The sequence below is a fragment of the Erpetoichthys calabaricus genome, chromosome 11 (genome assembly GCF_900747795.2).
Source record: "Erpetoichthys calabaricus chromosome 11, fErpCal1.3, whole genome shotgun sequence".
In the NCBI taxonomy this organism is placed as follows: domain Eukaryota; kingdom Metazoa; phylum Chordata; class Cladistia; order Polypteriformes; family Polypteridae; genus Erpetoichthys; species Erpetoichthys calabaricus.
Genome location: NC_041404.2, coordinates 152050275 through 152066657, shown reverse-complemented (window position 1 = coordinate 152066657; position 16383 = coordinate 152050275). Strand labels below are relative to the sequence as shown.

Sequence of the window (16383 nt, the reverse complement as noted above, 5' to 3'; positions counted from 1 at the left end):
AGAAAAAAAAAAGAAGTTAACTGTAAAAGATCTACCTGCTTAACAAATACTAATGTGTTTTGTAACAACTATTACTTATACACTAAAAACATAAAAACATTGAACAATTCCACAACTCCACAAAGTTCAGTATTCTTATTCACTACCAGGCTTTTGATACAAATATTTATTAAACATGGCAAAGCCTATCTCAGAAATAAAAATCAAGAAAAATGTCTTATAAACTTATGATGCCACCCCTACTGCATCCATTTTTTTCCCATCTTCCAGATGTCTTGCTCAGACTACAAATTCCCTTTAAAGCTCCAAAGAATTTCTCATCCGCACTTTGAACTTTCAAGTGATTTCCAAGGTAAAAACAGAAAGGTCAAAGGAAATTAATGCAAAGAGAATGTGTATGTTGTGATGGACGGACGAAACCCCCAGGACGCTACAGGGGGACTTTTCTGAGCTTAGCGGTGCCTCAGATTCCTGCAGGGCACTATGTGAGATGGAGTTCGGCTTCACAGCCCTGCTGGGTACCGTGGGTGCCACCAGGGGACGCTGCAGGGAGACACGGGGATTTCCATTTCCAATATAGCCCAGAAGTACTTCCAAGTCATGGGGACGGAAGGACAGAAGTAGTTCTGGGCTGAAGAAAATACAAGTCTCCATCTGCTGGTGAATCACATGGACGGAAGGACAGAAGCACTTCCGGGTCAAAGACTATTTAAAGGACGGATGGGAACCCAGCAGGTGAGCCGGAGTTGGGAGGGAGTGTGACAGAGCTGCTGGGAGGAGAGGAGGAAAAGTATTGTGTTTCTGTTTTGATTTATTTGTATTTGCTGTGGCTAAAAGAATAAAAAAGAATACTTCTTAGTGCTTTAACCGGGTGTCAGCATCTGTCTGTTGGGTCTAACGGGGCAACAGCGACCGCTGGTGTTCACAATGTCTTAATTCTAAAATACCAGCCTCAGTTACATTTGCAAATTAGAAAAGTCTGGTAATTTATTTACATCGAATGCCACTCAGCTGTCATCTAGCACTGGAATAATAAACATGCTTTTGAAAGCTGCTGCTGCACATTGTTAACGATAACGATCAGCTCCTTTGCACAAAAATCAGGATTTTTACAGAATGCTGTTTACTCTGTTGCCAGAAGTTTGTTTGTTTTTTAGGTGACAACGCTATTTTCAGTACCAGTGACTGACTAAACTTTGTAGTGGTTTCACTATTATAGTTTAGTTGTCAGTATGTTCCTAAAATGTCTTTGTTAATGAGCATGGTAGGAGTGCTTGTTTTATTAACAGCAACACTATGCCTTTAAGTTAAGTTGTCAAGAAGGAATTATGTATGTCCTATGGAACATGATTGGAGGATTGGATCATAAATCAGGAAAGAGAACTGAGGAGTGGGGAATTCAATACCAACTTCACCTTGCAGTAACAAACAAAAGCAATTGCCAACAGCTATCCGTTACTAATAAGACGAAGAGAGTGACTTACGGATACATGCAGTCAGTTTTTTATAACAGTCGTGTTGCCAGATGGACAAAATAGTTGTTTCATTTCTAAGTTTAATGTTTATCTGGACTTATATTTTCACAATGAACTGTTTTCATTCTTCACTAATAATATATTTCAGATCATTAAGTTAAGTTATGCAGTATGTGTTACTTGTTTGGTGGTCTAATTTGTTCTGAGAGCGGACTAGTTATTAGTGTTGCAACCTTCTGTAATATCAGTCTGTTATCAACTTTCTAATACTGCTGTGCTTTTTTACTATACTGGGGGAGTGAATGAGTGAATAAGATTTTGACTCAGGGCATCCTTGATTCACCCTCCTCAGTTTCGGCTCTTCTTCAGCCTACAATCTTAATCCATATTTATAATGGCACTTGCATATTACAACTGGACTGCCAAAGAATTAATGCAAAGATTCACCAAGAGGCATGCGTATGGTATGGTGTATAACATCCTGTGGTCTTTTTTTTGCCTGCTTCTCTCCAAATCTTTTGTCTTCAGCAAATGTGGTTACAGGCACATTCCTCCCAGCTGTTGACAGCAATGCCCATGGACTTCATGTCACGTTTGCAGAAGTCCCTAAAGTAGAGTTGTGGGGTGACCTTGAGCTCTTGTGGAGGCAGCCAGCTCACCATACAAGAGATCCTTGGGGATTCTTAATTCAGTGTTTCAGTAGACATGGGTAATCCAGCGAAGTTGGTGCTGCATCAGCAGGGAGGAAAGACTGGGGATCTTGGTATGTGTTAGGACCTCCTCCTTCGTTACCTTGTCCTGCCAGCTATTGTCAAGAATATGCTTGAGGTTGCACATTTTAAGGGCACTACATCAGCTCTATTATCTCAAGTAGAGCATGCAGGATTCACAGCAATAACGGAGAGTGCCGAGCACAGAGGCACTGTATACAGCCATCTTGGCGTTGAAGGTCAAATTGCAACAAAGAAAAGAGCACGGAGAAAAGTAATCCAGGGAACCAACCTGGGTAGCAGCAACTTTTTGTGTACCCTCCATGTACATATATGCTGTGGTCTCTCAAGAAAAACAACTGCCTATACTGTATATACTGTACCACATAGAGCAGTGGCGTTCAGCTCAATGGACTTGCGTTCAGAATTCTGGCAGCTGTGTACCACTGAAGACTTCTGTGTTATGTCTTGTGGATTAAATACGCTGAAGGCTCTCTCCAGCATTTAATGGAACACGTCTCGGGAGGGTTAATTGGAAGCTATAATGGCACCCAAGTGGAGTGGTCCAGCTACTGTTACAAAGAGATTAGGACCTGTAAATGATCAGTTTCACTAGAATACTGGTCATGAAACCAAACTAGATTCTATATGCTGTATGTGCTGAAATGGTTCATGGGTGGGAAATGTTGCAGTGGACTTGCTAATCTGTTTTTGTTGTCAGTATGTTATTAATGGTAATGCCTTTGTTATCTCACAATTAACTAAAGAAATGCTGTACCTTACTTAGAAAGTGCTCTCACTGGACCAAAATACAGACTGGGAGATAATACAGAAGCATAAAAACTCAGACCAATAGATTCATGAAGTTTTTGGACCACAATGCATTATGTGTCATTAATATCAATGCTAGTCTCCATATCCTTTGTGTGTTGTACAGTTTTGTATATGGCTATGTGTGGTGTTGTTTTTATTACTTTTCAGTACTATATGTAGGCAGGTAAGATGTACAACTAAATCACATTTTGCTAAGCTGGTATCTGTTCACCCAATTATTTAGAGCTTCTTTTGCTGTATGCAAAAAATACAAGTGATCTTCATCAAAAATGTATGCATTAACTATACACTGATCAGCCACAACATTAAAAACACTGACAGGTGAACTGAATTACATTGATTATATTGTTACAATGGCACCTGTCAAGGGGTGGTATAAATTAGGCAGAAACAGAACAGTCAGTTCCTGAAGGTGATGTGTTTGAAGTACGAAAAATGGGCAAGCGTAAGGATTTCAGTGACTTTGACAAGGGACACATTGTGGTGGTTAGACAACTGGCTCAGAGCATCTCCAGAACAATAGATCTTGAGGGTGATTCCTGGTGTGCAGTGGTTTGTACCTAACAAAAGTGGTCAAACAACAGGGTCATGGGTGCCGAAGGCTATCCAGTCGGTTTTCGTTTAAGATCAGGTGGACCGTCAGATGCGTTTGGCTATGGAAGGGATGGGAGCATGATGTACTATGGGAAGAAGGCAAGCCGACGGAGGCAGTGTGAAGCTCTAGTCAATGTTCTGCTAAGAAATATTGGGTCCTTGCATTCATGTAGATGTTACTTTGAAACATACCACCTGCCTAATAAGTGAATAATAAAATAGATGAATATTGCATTTGTGTTTTGCTTTACCATCCATGAACAAGAAAATTAATCCAGACTCTTTCTGGGCAGCTCATTTACAAAAACATGTGCCTGCCCCACAGTGAAAAATGTACAGTATGTACTAAACTCATTAAAGAAAAAATAATATTACACTGCCTACAAATTATAAACTGTAACAATATTGTAGATTCAATTTTATTATATATTTATCTTAATATAATAATAATAATAATAATAATAATTTAATAACTTGTGAAATTTCTATACTTGCAAAATAACCATTCATCAACCACTGTTGATGCCTGTTCTTAGGTTAGGATATACTGAATAAATGTAACTGCAAAGTCATATGTTTGGTGAATCCATCAGCATAATTTGGTTTGTGAAACCCTGAATGTAAAACAAACAATATCAATAGTGTTACTTACACCAAACATTTGCCTTAGGTCTGGATCCCGAAATCTGAAGGGAATATTTGAGACGTGAAGTCTTTTGGGTTGCGTCTTGTTTTCCGTGTTTTCAGAGGGTTGCGTCTGTTGCTGGCCATCGGTCTGTGCTGCATCATCTGTCTGCTGAGGGAAAGAAGGCAAAAGGGACATAAGAACTCTGTTGTGAATAAAATTCTAGTCTTAGTTTTTCACCACTTATTTCTGGTTCAGAAAATGTGTTAGAAATATTGCACTTTTCTCCTGTTGAAATCATACAAGTAAAAGACAGCTCCTGCAAAGTAATCCCATTTTAAAAGTAAAATGATGTTTTAGCAGCTATACTCACAAATTTCTGAGTACTACACAGAGTAACAGCGTGAATGTATGCAGTAATTTGTTCATTTATTTTCCTAGTACTATATACTGTATATTTTGCAAAAGCAACAAACATTTCCTGCCACATACTTGTATCTGTAATTGTTTTTTTTTTAAATCACCAATGGACAAGTAACCATTTTGACATAAGGATAATAAATATTTAACCATTTTGGAGTGTTTCATATTTTTTTGTTTTAGTGTATGGAAATTAATATTATTTCCACTGAAGAATGCAAAAAAGTGTACTGTACACTGTCAAAATGAAAAACAAATCTGAGTATTGAGCCAATAAGTAAAATGGTCAGGTATTCCACAGCCAGGCCATAGATGACTGTAAAATAATTAGTTTTTTTAAACCATGTATACTACAGTAATTGTCAAGTACTTCACAAAACTAGGCATCACGGACAATAGGAAAAACAAAATCAACTGTTAAAAGAGAAATCTCAAGTGCAAGATGCCAGAATGCACTGAAATCACACAAAAGAAAACTACATAATTTATTAGGCCAAATTGTACCTTTTTGGTCCTAATATTGAAGTAATTTTTTTTTCATAAATACAGTACATCATGCAACATATAAAAGAGAATGTCTGATCTGTGAACAATTCTGCATCTTGACCTTCATTAAAAGTATATTTCAAGTTAATAATACCATACAACTTAGATATACTGTACTGATTAAGATGCATTTCAGTGCTGTTTAGGATGTACTACTACACCTTTACATTGTTAATGAAAGTTAGTTACTGTCACTGCATATTTTCTTAATGGTCGTGTATGGACTTTAGGTGTTTAAATATACTACATTCTTCTTTAGAACATTAGAACACTCTGGACGAGAACAGGCCATTCAGCCCAACAAAGCTCGACAGTCCTATCCACTTATTTCTTCCAAAAAAACATCAAGTCGTGTTTTGAAAGTCCCTAAAGTCTTACTGTTTACCACACTACTTGGTAGCTTATTACAAGTGTCTATTGTTCTTTGTGTAAAGAAAAACTTCCTAATGTTTGTACAAAATTTACCCTTAACAAGTTTCCAACTGTGTCCCCGTCTTCTCGATGAACTCTTATACAGATGTGAATCAGGAGCATTTGGGTTTTTGTGCTACAGCATAAAAAAAGTACAGGCAACCCCAATTTTTAAAATGGTACGGTACTAGCATTTTGTTAATTTCAGTATCGGAAGTAAACGGTAGTTTTCAAGTTCCTCTGAACCAGCTGTTTATTAGTGTGTTCCAAGGGGAACAATCTTCAATGTAATAATGTACCTATTATACAGTATCTAGCTCGAATCACCAAGGGGGCCCTGCTCCTCATAATGATTTTCAGAGTGTGGTGTAGTAGGGATGCACATGATTTTGCAGAGAAGCATAGATGCATGCACACTTGTAGGATGAGGTAACGAAACAGCTGTGGGACAGGAGAAGGGGAAGTTCTCTTACTTGCTTTGGTGTTGTTTTGAAACTGGTACTGGGGTCTGAAAGCTGGTATCAGTGCCAAAGTTTAAATTTCAGTACCGATCCAACACTACTAGGCAAACGAGAAATTTCCATACATTTTTAAAATCATTGTGCTGTTGTAATTATTGCACACATTAGACATTTCCAGCAACAGGCATAGATAATCACACCATAATGTGACCTTTCATCTCTCCCAGATGATACAGTATGCTTTAGATCATCTGCAGTTTGTTCTTTCATCTATAGCTTCACCTTGCTAGCTCTTCGAAACAGAGCGTTTTTACTTTATAATTATTTGTTCCCAGTGACGTGCATTGAGGTTCATAGTTGGCGAGGCACTGACTCCTTCAGAGTCAGATTTACAAATATATGAACCCAAAAGAGTAGCTTATTCACTACGCAGTTGGCAGCATGCACATTGACTACTAGTTATGTTTCATATCTCATCAGCATTCTTCACACACACACATAGGTAAGGTACATATCTGGCTAAGAAAGAACGTTACATTTATAGCGGCGAGAGAGAGCATTTGCTCTGCATCCTCCATGTGTTCTAAATTCGCCAATGCAATTCCACAATTCATACTCATTTGATACAAATGAAAGTACTGAGTAGTGTACCAAAAAAACAGATTTCAATTATGACCTTAAAACCGTTTATGGTTTTACCTTACCTTTATTTGTAAATAAAGTCCATGTGCCTATCCTTCTCCACGAAAATTTTCATCAATTTCTTGTAAAAGTCCTCCTTATTTTCCTTTAGTTTTAAAAATCTTAATCTTCCATTTTGGCAGTCAGTCGGAACAAAAAATAAAAATAAATGGACCGCTGCAGAGCACTTGACTTTCTGATATCGCTAACTTATTGGCACCTAGAGCCTCAGCATAGAAGAACAGCAGCAACAAACACCTCTTGGGCTGGTATCCTTCAATAAGGGCGCGCACAAAAAGGCGAGCTTCAAAAGGGCAACCTCAATTGGGCGCAGCGAATAAAGGCAAACACGACAAAATTATTACAGAAAATTTATTAGATAAAGGCAATGATTGAATGTATAAAATGGAGAAAGCAAGAATATTAAAACATCCAATTAATTAATGCATGAACTTCTAACGAACTATTTCTAAAGCTCTCTATATTTCGTTGTTTTCTGCTCTTACTCATTGTTGTGTTACACTTGAAGCTGTAGATTATGTGCAATGCCACGTAGATATTTTATTATTTATTATTATCTGCTATTATTATCTAAATTATCTACGAACGCCTTTATTCGCCGCGCTCAATTGAGGTCGCCCTTTTGAAGCTCGCCCTTTTGTGCGCGCCCTTATTGAATAGAACCCTTGGGCTCACATTCGCCCACTTTGGTGGTGCACGGTACTGTCTGCCTCACCTTGTGCCTTTTCACTGCGGTTTTATGTCTGATCAGCAGGACTGAATATGTCACACATGATATTCATTAAAGGTATTAACCAGACTGTGGAAAGTCAGGGTGTATAATAAACGTGTCTGTAAACATTATATTGGCAACATACAGAGAGATAGCAACAGGCACGTGCCAACTGCATGCATCAACTCAGTGTGTGAGGGAGAGCGCAGTCCGAGGTGAGGTGAGGCTCGTCGCTGCCTCACCTTGTGTTTTTTCCCTGTATTTGAACAGGAAATGCTCCAGTTCAGTGATTTTGACTATAAATATGATTGAAGGTATTGGAATCATACAGGAAACAAACTTATAGCATAGACCAGTGGACAAATTTATTTGATGTTATCATTATTAGTTTTTTTTACTTTTCATGATGACAGGTGAGCCTCCCCTGACCACATGTCCCTGTTTGTTCCACTACCGGCTACTTTCTGACTTTTTTAAAGAAAATCTGGGTCCATGAATGTATGCTCCTGATAAACAGGTTTGCACTTTGCAGTGTACACTTTTTAGTTCTTCTGTCAAGGTCTTCTGTAAACAACAGATTGTGACAGCTTCTACCTTACACTAGAGATGGTGACTGGTATGCACATGAGTGGTTACTTTCTTTTTTTTAATTGATTTGCTATGACATATCACTTTATTATAATTCTGATTGTATTATACTTTTGTTCAGTTCTGAACTTATATACTTTTCTCATTGTAGTTATTCAAGATTAAAAGCAACACCATATATTTACAGTTTTTTTATGTGTGTAAATTCAATGCAATATGACATTCTTCTAGTCACTTCTTCTTTATCAAATCTCCTTTAATCTAGTTTAGGGTAATATCTGTGTGAAGCTGCAAGGTGTCGTCAGTGCAGCTCTGAGTCACTTTTGGAAGATGAGGGTGGATTGTTTCAGTCCAGGTTATTGGACAGAAAAGAAACACCTTATAGTTCAGGCAGGCCGCTGTCATAGTAATTGAATTCTTGTGACTGACATCCAGCTAACAACAAACTCTCACTGCTATTACAGAATATTTACTTCATTTATAGGCTTAATGTTTTGGAAAGAAAATAAGAAAGGTATTCATAAATATTACATTACAATAATTCTTAAAAGAATATTGTTTTTATTTTGAAATGTCAGCTTTACAAAAGAGACACATACTGATATGTGTGCATACTTTCAGTATGCTGTTAACCTCACTTAAAAAACCAAAGAAAGACATAAAATATTACCTATAGAGCACATAGTATAAACTATATATTCTCAAGGGCTATCTCACCAAAGCAATTGAGCAACTGTACCAGAAAGAGACCCTTCCAACTGGAACAGACAGACAGACAGACAGACAGACAGACAGACAGACAGACAGACAGACAGACAGACAGACAGACAGACAGACAGACAGATAGATAGATAGATAGATAGATAGATAGATAGATAGATAGATAGATAGATAGATAGATAGATAGATAGATAGATAGGCAACATTATTCATAATTGCTGCTGTCTACAGTGAGGGTAATTTCAATTCCAAAATGCAACTTGTCTTATTTATCAGTCTATTTAGGCATCTGAAAAGTTACACAGGCCAATGATCCCTAAAGAGACCTGGCAGTCAAACACAACTATCCCTTGGGAGGCTATTGAGGTTTCCAGGTGCTGACATGGTGTTCCTAGAGCCAAAGATAACCCGGGGCTTGACTAAACATGATCCCGAGAATGAGACTAAAGCTGTGTTATGCAAAAAAGTTTCAGCTGAACTTGAAGCAGGAGGTACAAGCAGAAATTGCTTGCTGGGAGGATGCAAGTAGAAGACACATATCTGAAAAATGTGGTTATGAAGAGAACTTTATTTGGAAATCCATATCACTATATATATTAACATATATAATAATTAACACCACTCTGCTACATTGACTGGGGAAATAGCTCAAGGCTCTGCATCTTAATGCCCTCACAATCATCTGGGTCATGGATCACCTGTCTAATAGAATGAGGCTCAGGGGCTGTGTGTCAGAACTGGCAGTATGAAATACTGGAGCAGCACAATGAACTGTCCTGTTTCCCTTCCAATTAACCCTTTACACGGCAGACTTCCAGTACAATTCCAGCTATTGTCATCTACAGAAATTCTCAGATGACTCCTCCATCATAGGCTGCATTACCTGCAACTCAACATCAGCAAAGACAAAAGAGCTAGTGGTGGACTTTTGGCTTGCCAAATAGCCTTTGAGACCAGTCACCATTCAGTGTGAGTGTGGAAGTGATTGCAAATCCACAAGGGTTTCACATACAGTAAACAGAAAAGTGGACTGGTCTGACATAACAGTGTGCTGTACAAAAAATCCAGAGCAGAGTGTACTTCCTGAGGAAACTCTGCTAAGTAGCAAGCTGTGGTAAAGTTTATACGAGTCTCTGGTAGCCAGTGTATTGTTTTAAGATGTGGTCTCCTGGGGAAGCGACTGGAGTTCAAAAGACACATGATGCCTTAACAAACTATTCAGGAAAGCCTGCTCTATCACAGGATTAATACTGGACACACTGGCAGCTGTTGTGGAATACAAGACAGCAGTAAACTTGGATGCCATCATGAAAATCCCCTGTACCCCTCCACGAGGTACCCTCTTAAAGAACTTTTAGCCACAGGCTCATTCTACCACATTGTGCTAAGATGCAAGTCTGGGGTCTTTTCTGCCAGCTCATATCCAGCAATTTAATGCTTCCTCCTGACATCCCAAACTAAATTCATATTCTCTTTATGTTCTTTTTGCAGTTTTGGCATAATATACATTTATCAATCCATATTGTTTGTGATGTTAGTCTGCAGCTTTGTTTTTTATGCTTTTGCTGCTGTACGCATCTGTCTTGTATGTGTATATATATATATATTGCATACACACGGAGGGATCCTGGTATCTAGTGAAATAGATCTGACAGAAGTAGACATTATTTAATCTTGGGCTAATGAGCACAAAGAAGCACCCGGGTTTTCACATATTTTCTTCTTTACAATATATTTCCAAAATGTTTATTTTGATTGACTGTAATACGCATTAAGCGGAAATGGCAAATACAATATGTTTTTTACTGCTGTCAACATGCAGACATCAAGTAAGAGATTAAGGAAATTAAGAAATCATTTTTGTGACAACTTCATTAGCATATCCAGATTTTCAGAATAAAACAGAGATGGCACAGAAATGCAAGAAAGTGAGCCTATTGCAACACAACAGTGAAAACAGATCATTCTTTACAATTAACTGAGGCAGCAACTTCAGTTATACAAATTAAGAAACAATCATACAGTATTTGCTACTAAAATCAGGCAATTGGCTCTGCATTTTAAATGGTAACAAAAGTAGTAACTTAGGAAGACGTTCCAGCCTAAGCCAACCATGTAATACTATTCATTAACACATTACTATCCACATCTGATGGGTGGGGTGTCCTCTTGGCAGTTTAATATCTAAATATTCATCACCTGATAATCCAGTTACTGAGTAAATAGTGTACTCGCCCCTCTTGACATTATTTTGCAAAAATTAACATGATTTTCATGATCTAACTCTTGATACTCTTTGTATGTATGCAGACAGGAGAGGACACTGAAATTAATTTGTATGTATGCAGACAGGAGAGGACATTGAAATTAACTTACCAGCCTAAACATTCACCTGCTTCACCAATTGGACATGATGGAACATGAACATCATTAAAAAGGAAGAAGAGAGAGACCACAATCCAAATCAATGAAGACAGCTGTTACTTCAAATTTTTAAGAGTTCTGCTTCAGCACTGATTCAAACATTTCGAAGGATCAAGAAAGATCTCCTACACACTCTCAGAAAATCTGGATATACACCACTCTTAAATGTGAATTGTCCCAGACGTAGCATGTCTACTCTTTTCTAAAGATCTATCCATCACATCACTTAGGTGGCTTGCTTAAAACTGCTGTATAATGTCTCTAAATCCTTGTGAATGAGGTGACAGTCTGCCATGACAGACACAGTTAGCACTTATTTATGCTGTATTCTTCTTGTATTCTTGACCTTTAACCGTAGAATATGTTCATACCACATTTTTTCTATCACCTGCTTTTTAATATTTTTATTTAGTCTAGGCAAGTCTACATATTGATTCCATTTTTTTTAAAACATATATGTAAACAAAATATACAACAATGACAGACACAGTAGAAAACACAAGAAATGAACAAAACCAATGGTGCACGTAGCTTTCCACACTACTAGTAATTTTCAAGAATATTGAAAGGGAATATGGCTTCCATTTTTCTAACAGCTTAAGCTCTAAATGTCTTTACCATATACAGTCTATTATCTAGCATTAATTAATGTGCTTATTTATATGTGTGTGCCTGAGCATATACGTTATACATATCGAACCTGAATGTAAAGCAAACCCACAGAACACAGCTACGTATTTATTACTAATGACAGGTAATCTTTAATGTCTGACTATATAGTTAAAATAAGCCACAGTAGTTTGATGTAATGTACTCAGTTTCAAAATCTAAGGTACTTACAATAAATAGGGCTTTACTAAAACAAAGATAGATAGATAGATAGATAGATAGATAGATAGATAGATAGATAGATAGATAGATAGATAGATAGATAGATAGATAGATAGATAGATAGATACTTTATTAATCCCAAGGGGAAATTATCACATCAATCAGGTTTCTGCAACTTTCTTGATGGCTTATCTGAAGAAAAGTATATTAATTTGATTGAAACTGATACTTAATTTATATTCACTACATGTGAAAATGAGATTTGTTCACTAAGCCTTTAAATACATAGAATGTATAAGTTGAAAACTCAATTTCTGGAAATGTTTTATCAGAAAATGTAAATTATGAACTGAGTTTGGAAGTTGCATAAAGGAGTGCTACTTTTTCATACATTCTCCATAAATAAAGCAAAATGACTGCATCAGAATATTAAACATAAAATGCATCTTAATGATATAATGGTCAATGTCTTCTATTGTACTGTATTTTGTCTTTTTGATTAAAGAATTGATTGCTAAGTGGTTCAGTTTATCAGCAAAAATGTTACAAAAGCAGTTGCTTTTGTGTGCCTTTACAGCAGACAGTCACCACTGGGTGAATTTCACTGCAGTAACATGTCATTGTTTTTTTGGACCTGTATCATGAATGAGTACTCTGCTAAGTGGTCCAAGGAAACTCCGTAAATTGCAAGGGTGTACTGCACAAATATAGAAATAATTTAAACAGAAACAAAGGATCCATTAAACACATCCTGAAAGATGAAGTTTTACTTTGTAAAATTAAATGTTGTGTGCTTCTGAGAACTTATCGAGTTTAATATGTATTTCTTAGAACTTGGCATATGAAAAGAAGGGTGATACATTTAGACACTTAAATTATTACATAAATTACAAGTAAAAAGCTAGTGAATAAAAGAACTTCAATTATTAATAGTATTATGTCATTGGCACAGAAAATTGAATTTATTATGTTGTGCTACATTTAAAAATCCACTGTGGGTGCTTTTGATAACTGTGGATACCAGTTAATTAATCATTTTGAAGTTGGTGACTTGCATAATAGGAGCCCAAGGGTAGAGGATTCTTGATCTTTCTGCAATCACAATTTTTCAGACTTTCTCAAGCATGACTGACTTTTCTTTTTATTTATTCTTCTCCTCCAGTTGCAATATTTGTTTCCATAATCTATCGAAATCTGTAAAAATTTAAAAGAACAGGCAGCATCCTCAATTGTGTATGAACATATTATATAATCCCAAGAAAAATAAAAAGAAGGAAGAGCACACATTGCTAAATCTGTCCTTCAGGCTCCTTGAAATAACTCTTGTTACTACTTCTCTGTTGTTTAGTTTAGTCATGGTTATATATATTCTATATGTTTTTGCACTTTTAAATAAGATTCACAGATAATAATCAGCTGGCATACATACTTACAATCACTCACACAAGGCTAATTTAGAGTAGACACTTAAATTAACCTGCATGCCTTTGGGGTGTGGGAGGAATAGCTGAATACCCGATTGAAACATTGTGCAAACTGAACACAATCAATGGGAACAGGTTCAGAGTCACATTTAGGAAACTGGTGCTATGAAACCCAATGTCTAACCACTGCACTATTATTCCATACCTATTATGCCATGTTGATGCTTTTGCCTTACTATTTTCCTATGAGATGATGCTGATACAGATTATAAAACCAAATATTACAATTAAAAAAATACTTCCTGCTTGAGAATAATTCTCTAAAAAGTAATGTAAGTAGGCAAGTATGTTGTTCACTCCTTATTTCGTTATTAATTATGCTATTTGAAAAGGCAAGCATCTTCCATCTTTAAGTTCGCACCTTTCTCTTTTGATGTAAAGATGAGCTTCTTGACAGGCTCACAGGGCTACAGATGATAAAGATGGGATTACAATTTCACAACTGTATTGATTGTTGCCATTTTCCCTATGTTTATAATTATGATACTAGATCACTTTTCAGAGCCTACGGACTTGCATGTCATTTATCTGCAACTTCAAAAGGTCATTTCTGCTAAATACTCAACATGAATTGTGTGCATTCGTTTTTTTTTTTTTTAATTGCCCCTCCGGGTCTCTATGTATAAAATCATGAAGGACTAATACAGACTTTCAATAGGTCAATCGTTTTTCTGATTCATATGATAAAATCCTGAAACAGCCAAAGGTGTGTTGCTTTTCAACAAATACACCTCTGTGATGGCACACCGGTTAACTCTTCCACTTCACAGGGACCTGGGTTTAGATCCCAGCTGTCCAATGTCTGTGTGTAGAGCTCACATTTCCCCCATACCACAGTCATATCCAAGGCTGATGTTGTACAGGCTACCAGCAATCTTTAAACTCAAACTTGGTGGGTGTGTGTACAGTCAGGCTCGGAGGACACCTGTGTTATCCAACTCATTTTTCCAGTCATAGTGGATGGAGAGATATAGAGGCATTACAGACCTCAGGGACCTGAAGATTCACCTTGCAGTTCCAGTCCTCTGGGCCTAGCACTGGACAATGAGGTACTAAAAGTTTTAATTATCAATTGTAAGTCTAAACTCCCTTTCATCATGTTGTTCTTGCTCTTTCAATTAAGCCCTTAGGTTAACACACTATTAGGGAATGCAACATTATCATTTTGGGGCTGCAGGAATGATATTTCAAAGCAAGTTGTAATCTGGTTCGTTTCCAGGATGTTCCGATGTATTTTATTTTTTTAAACAAAGCTATTCATCATTAGAACAATTACCCAATTATCAGTGAGGAGCATCATGAGTTCCTAATCCAATGCAGGGATATTGGCATGAAGGATGGACCACACAAAGGTGTGAAAGAGAGACTCCATTCTTTCGGTAAAACTTCATCCGGCTGGATTCAAGGGACTTCAACCATGTGTCAGCTTGACTTCTGAAATTCATGAAACCATCTTCTAGGACATTCCCTTGAATACATGCTGTTCCTGCCACAGTTCTTTTGCTGTTACACCCATATTGAAAGTACCTTTCTTTCCATCTGCCTGGTGTGAAGCCTTTGGATTGCCACTGGGGCTTTCCATCCAGATTTTTCTACTTGTTTTCTATTGTTCAATTATACTTCTAAATTATTCATTCATTTATAAATCTTAATAAAATTTTCTTTGACTTAAAACTATTAAATGCTGCATGCACATCTGGGATGATGGAAGTAATAAAGCAAATACAGGGCACCTGGAGAGGGTAGACTGACTCTTATTTTTCACAGGGCTAGTGTTTGAACAGGAGGTATGTCAGCCTCCAGGGGCTAGGAGACACCCATCCCAGCATGCATAAGAGTAACTCGATCCATAACTAACCTTGTTAGTCCCATTTATTACACAATAAAAATCCACACCATCAGCCTGAACTTTTGTGACCAAATAATCTGAGTCTAGTCTAAATGTAGTATTAAAAAGATTTTATGCTATCTATCTATCTATCTATCTATCTATCTATCTATCTATCTATCTATCTATCTATCTATCTATCTATCTATCTATCTATCTATCTATCTATCTATCTATCTATCTATCTATCTATCTATCTATCTATCTCAGATAACTGTGTTACTTATCCTTCTAATAAGGATATGAAACCAACACTTACTGTATAATTAAAATAACTACTCCATTACAGGTTAGAATGATAACATACACCCAAAGCTGCTGTAATGATCACTAGCTCCCTGTGACCCTAAACTGGGTGCAATAAATTTAACCCTCAATATATGCATGATTAAATGCATACCTATAACTTTTAATCAATTCTTTTCACATGACACTTTGCACATGCTTAACCTCTCAACTCACTAGATGTCAACCACATGGCAATACTGTGTGAGGATACAACTCATTTCAGAGCAATTTTTTGTTTTGTAGGTGCCCTCACTGCCTTTCTACATGGAAGTAAAAGATTCTCTTTTGGTGTCCATCTGAATATAAATGAAACGAAATGGCACAAACCTGCATTCTTTCAGGTGCCCATTTAGAAGTGTTGGACGATGTTAGGGGACGATGGCTGGAGTGTTCTTGGAGGTGGATGTGCAGTGTTGATGTTGTCTCTCCTTGAAGAGCACTCGGGGAGATAGGTCATCCGCCACCTGTCCACTTTCCTTAGTGTTGCTCACTTCTTGGCACAAGATTGACAGTGGCAAGAAGGGAAAGGCCGGCAAAGTTTTGAAAAGTATTCATTTTTAAAGGTAGACGAGGTTATGGGCGTGTACTGCCTCTGTCTTGTGAGTAACTGAGCATGCATGAGTGAGAGATCAGCTCGCTTCTATAAAGAAATACGTGCCAGTGTGACAGA

General features: G+C 37.2%; 1 protein-coding gene across 37 annotated transcripts in view; it reads right to left on the bottom strand.

The window, feature by feature from the left end:
• rbfox1 (RNA binding fox-1 homolog 1) overlaps nt 1–16383 on the bottom strand; it is a 2603746-nt gene that overhangs the window by 98103 nt on the left and 2489260 nt on the right. For 35 of the 37 annotated variants that reach the window (XM_051933407.1, XM_051933406.1, XM_051933432.1 and 32 more), the window contains one exon: nt 4266–4409. In XM_051933407.1, the coding sequence (XP_051789367.1) occupies nt 4266–4409 (144 nt within the window). The remainder of the gene's footprint in view (nt 1–4265; nt 4410–16383) is intronic. The other 2 variants (XM_051933405.1, XM_051933409.1) reach the window with 1 other exon arrangement.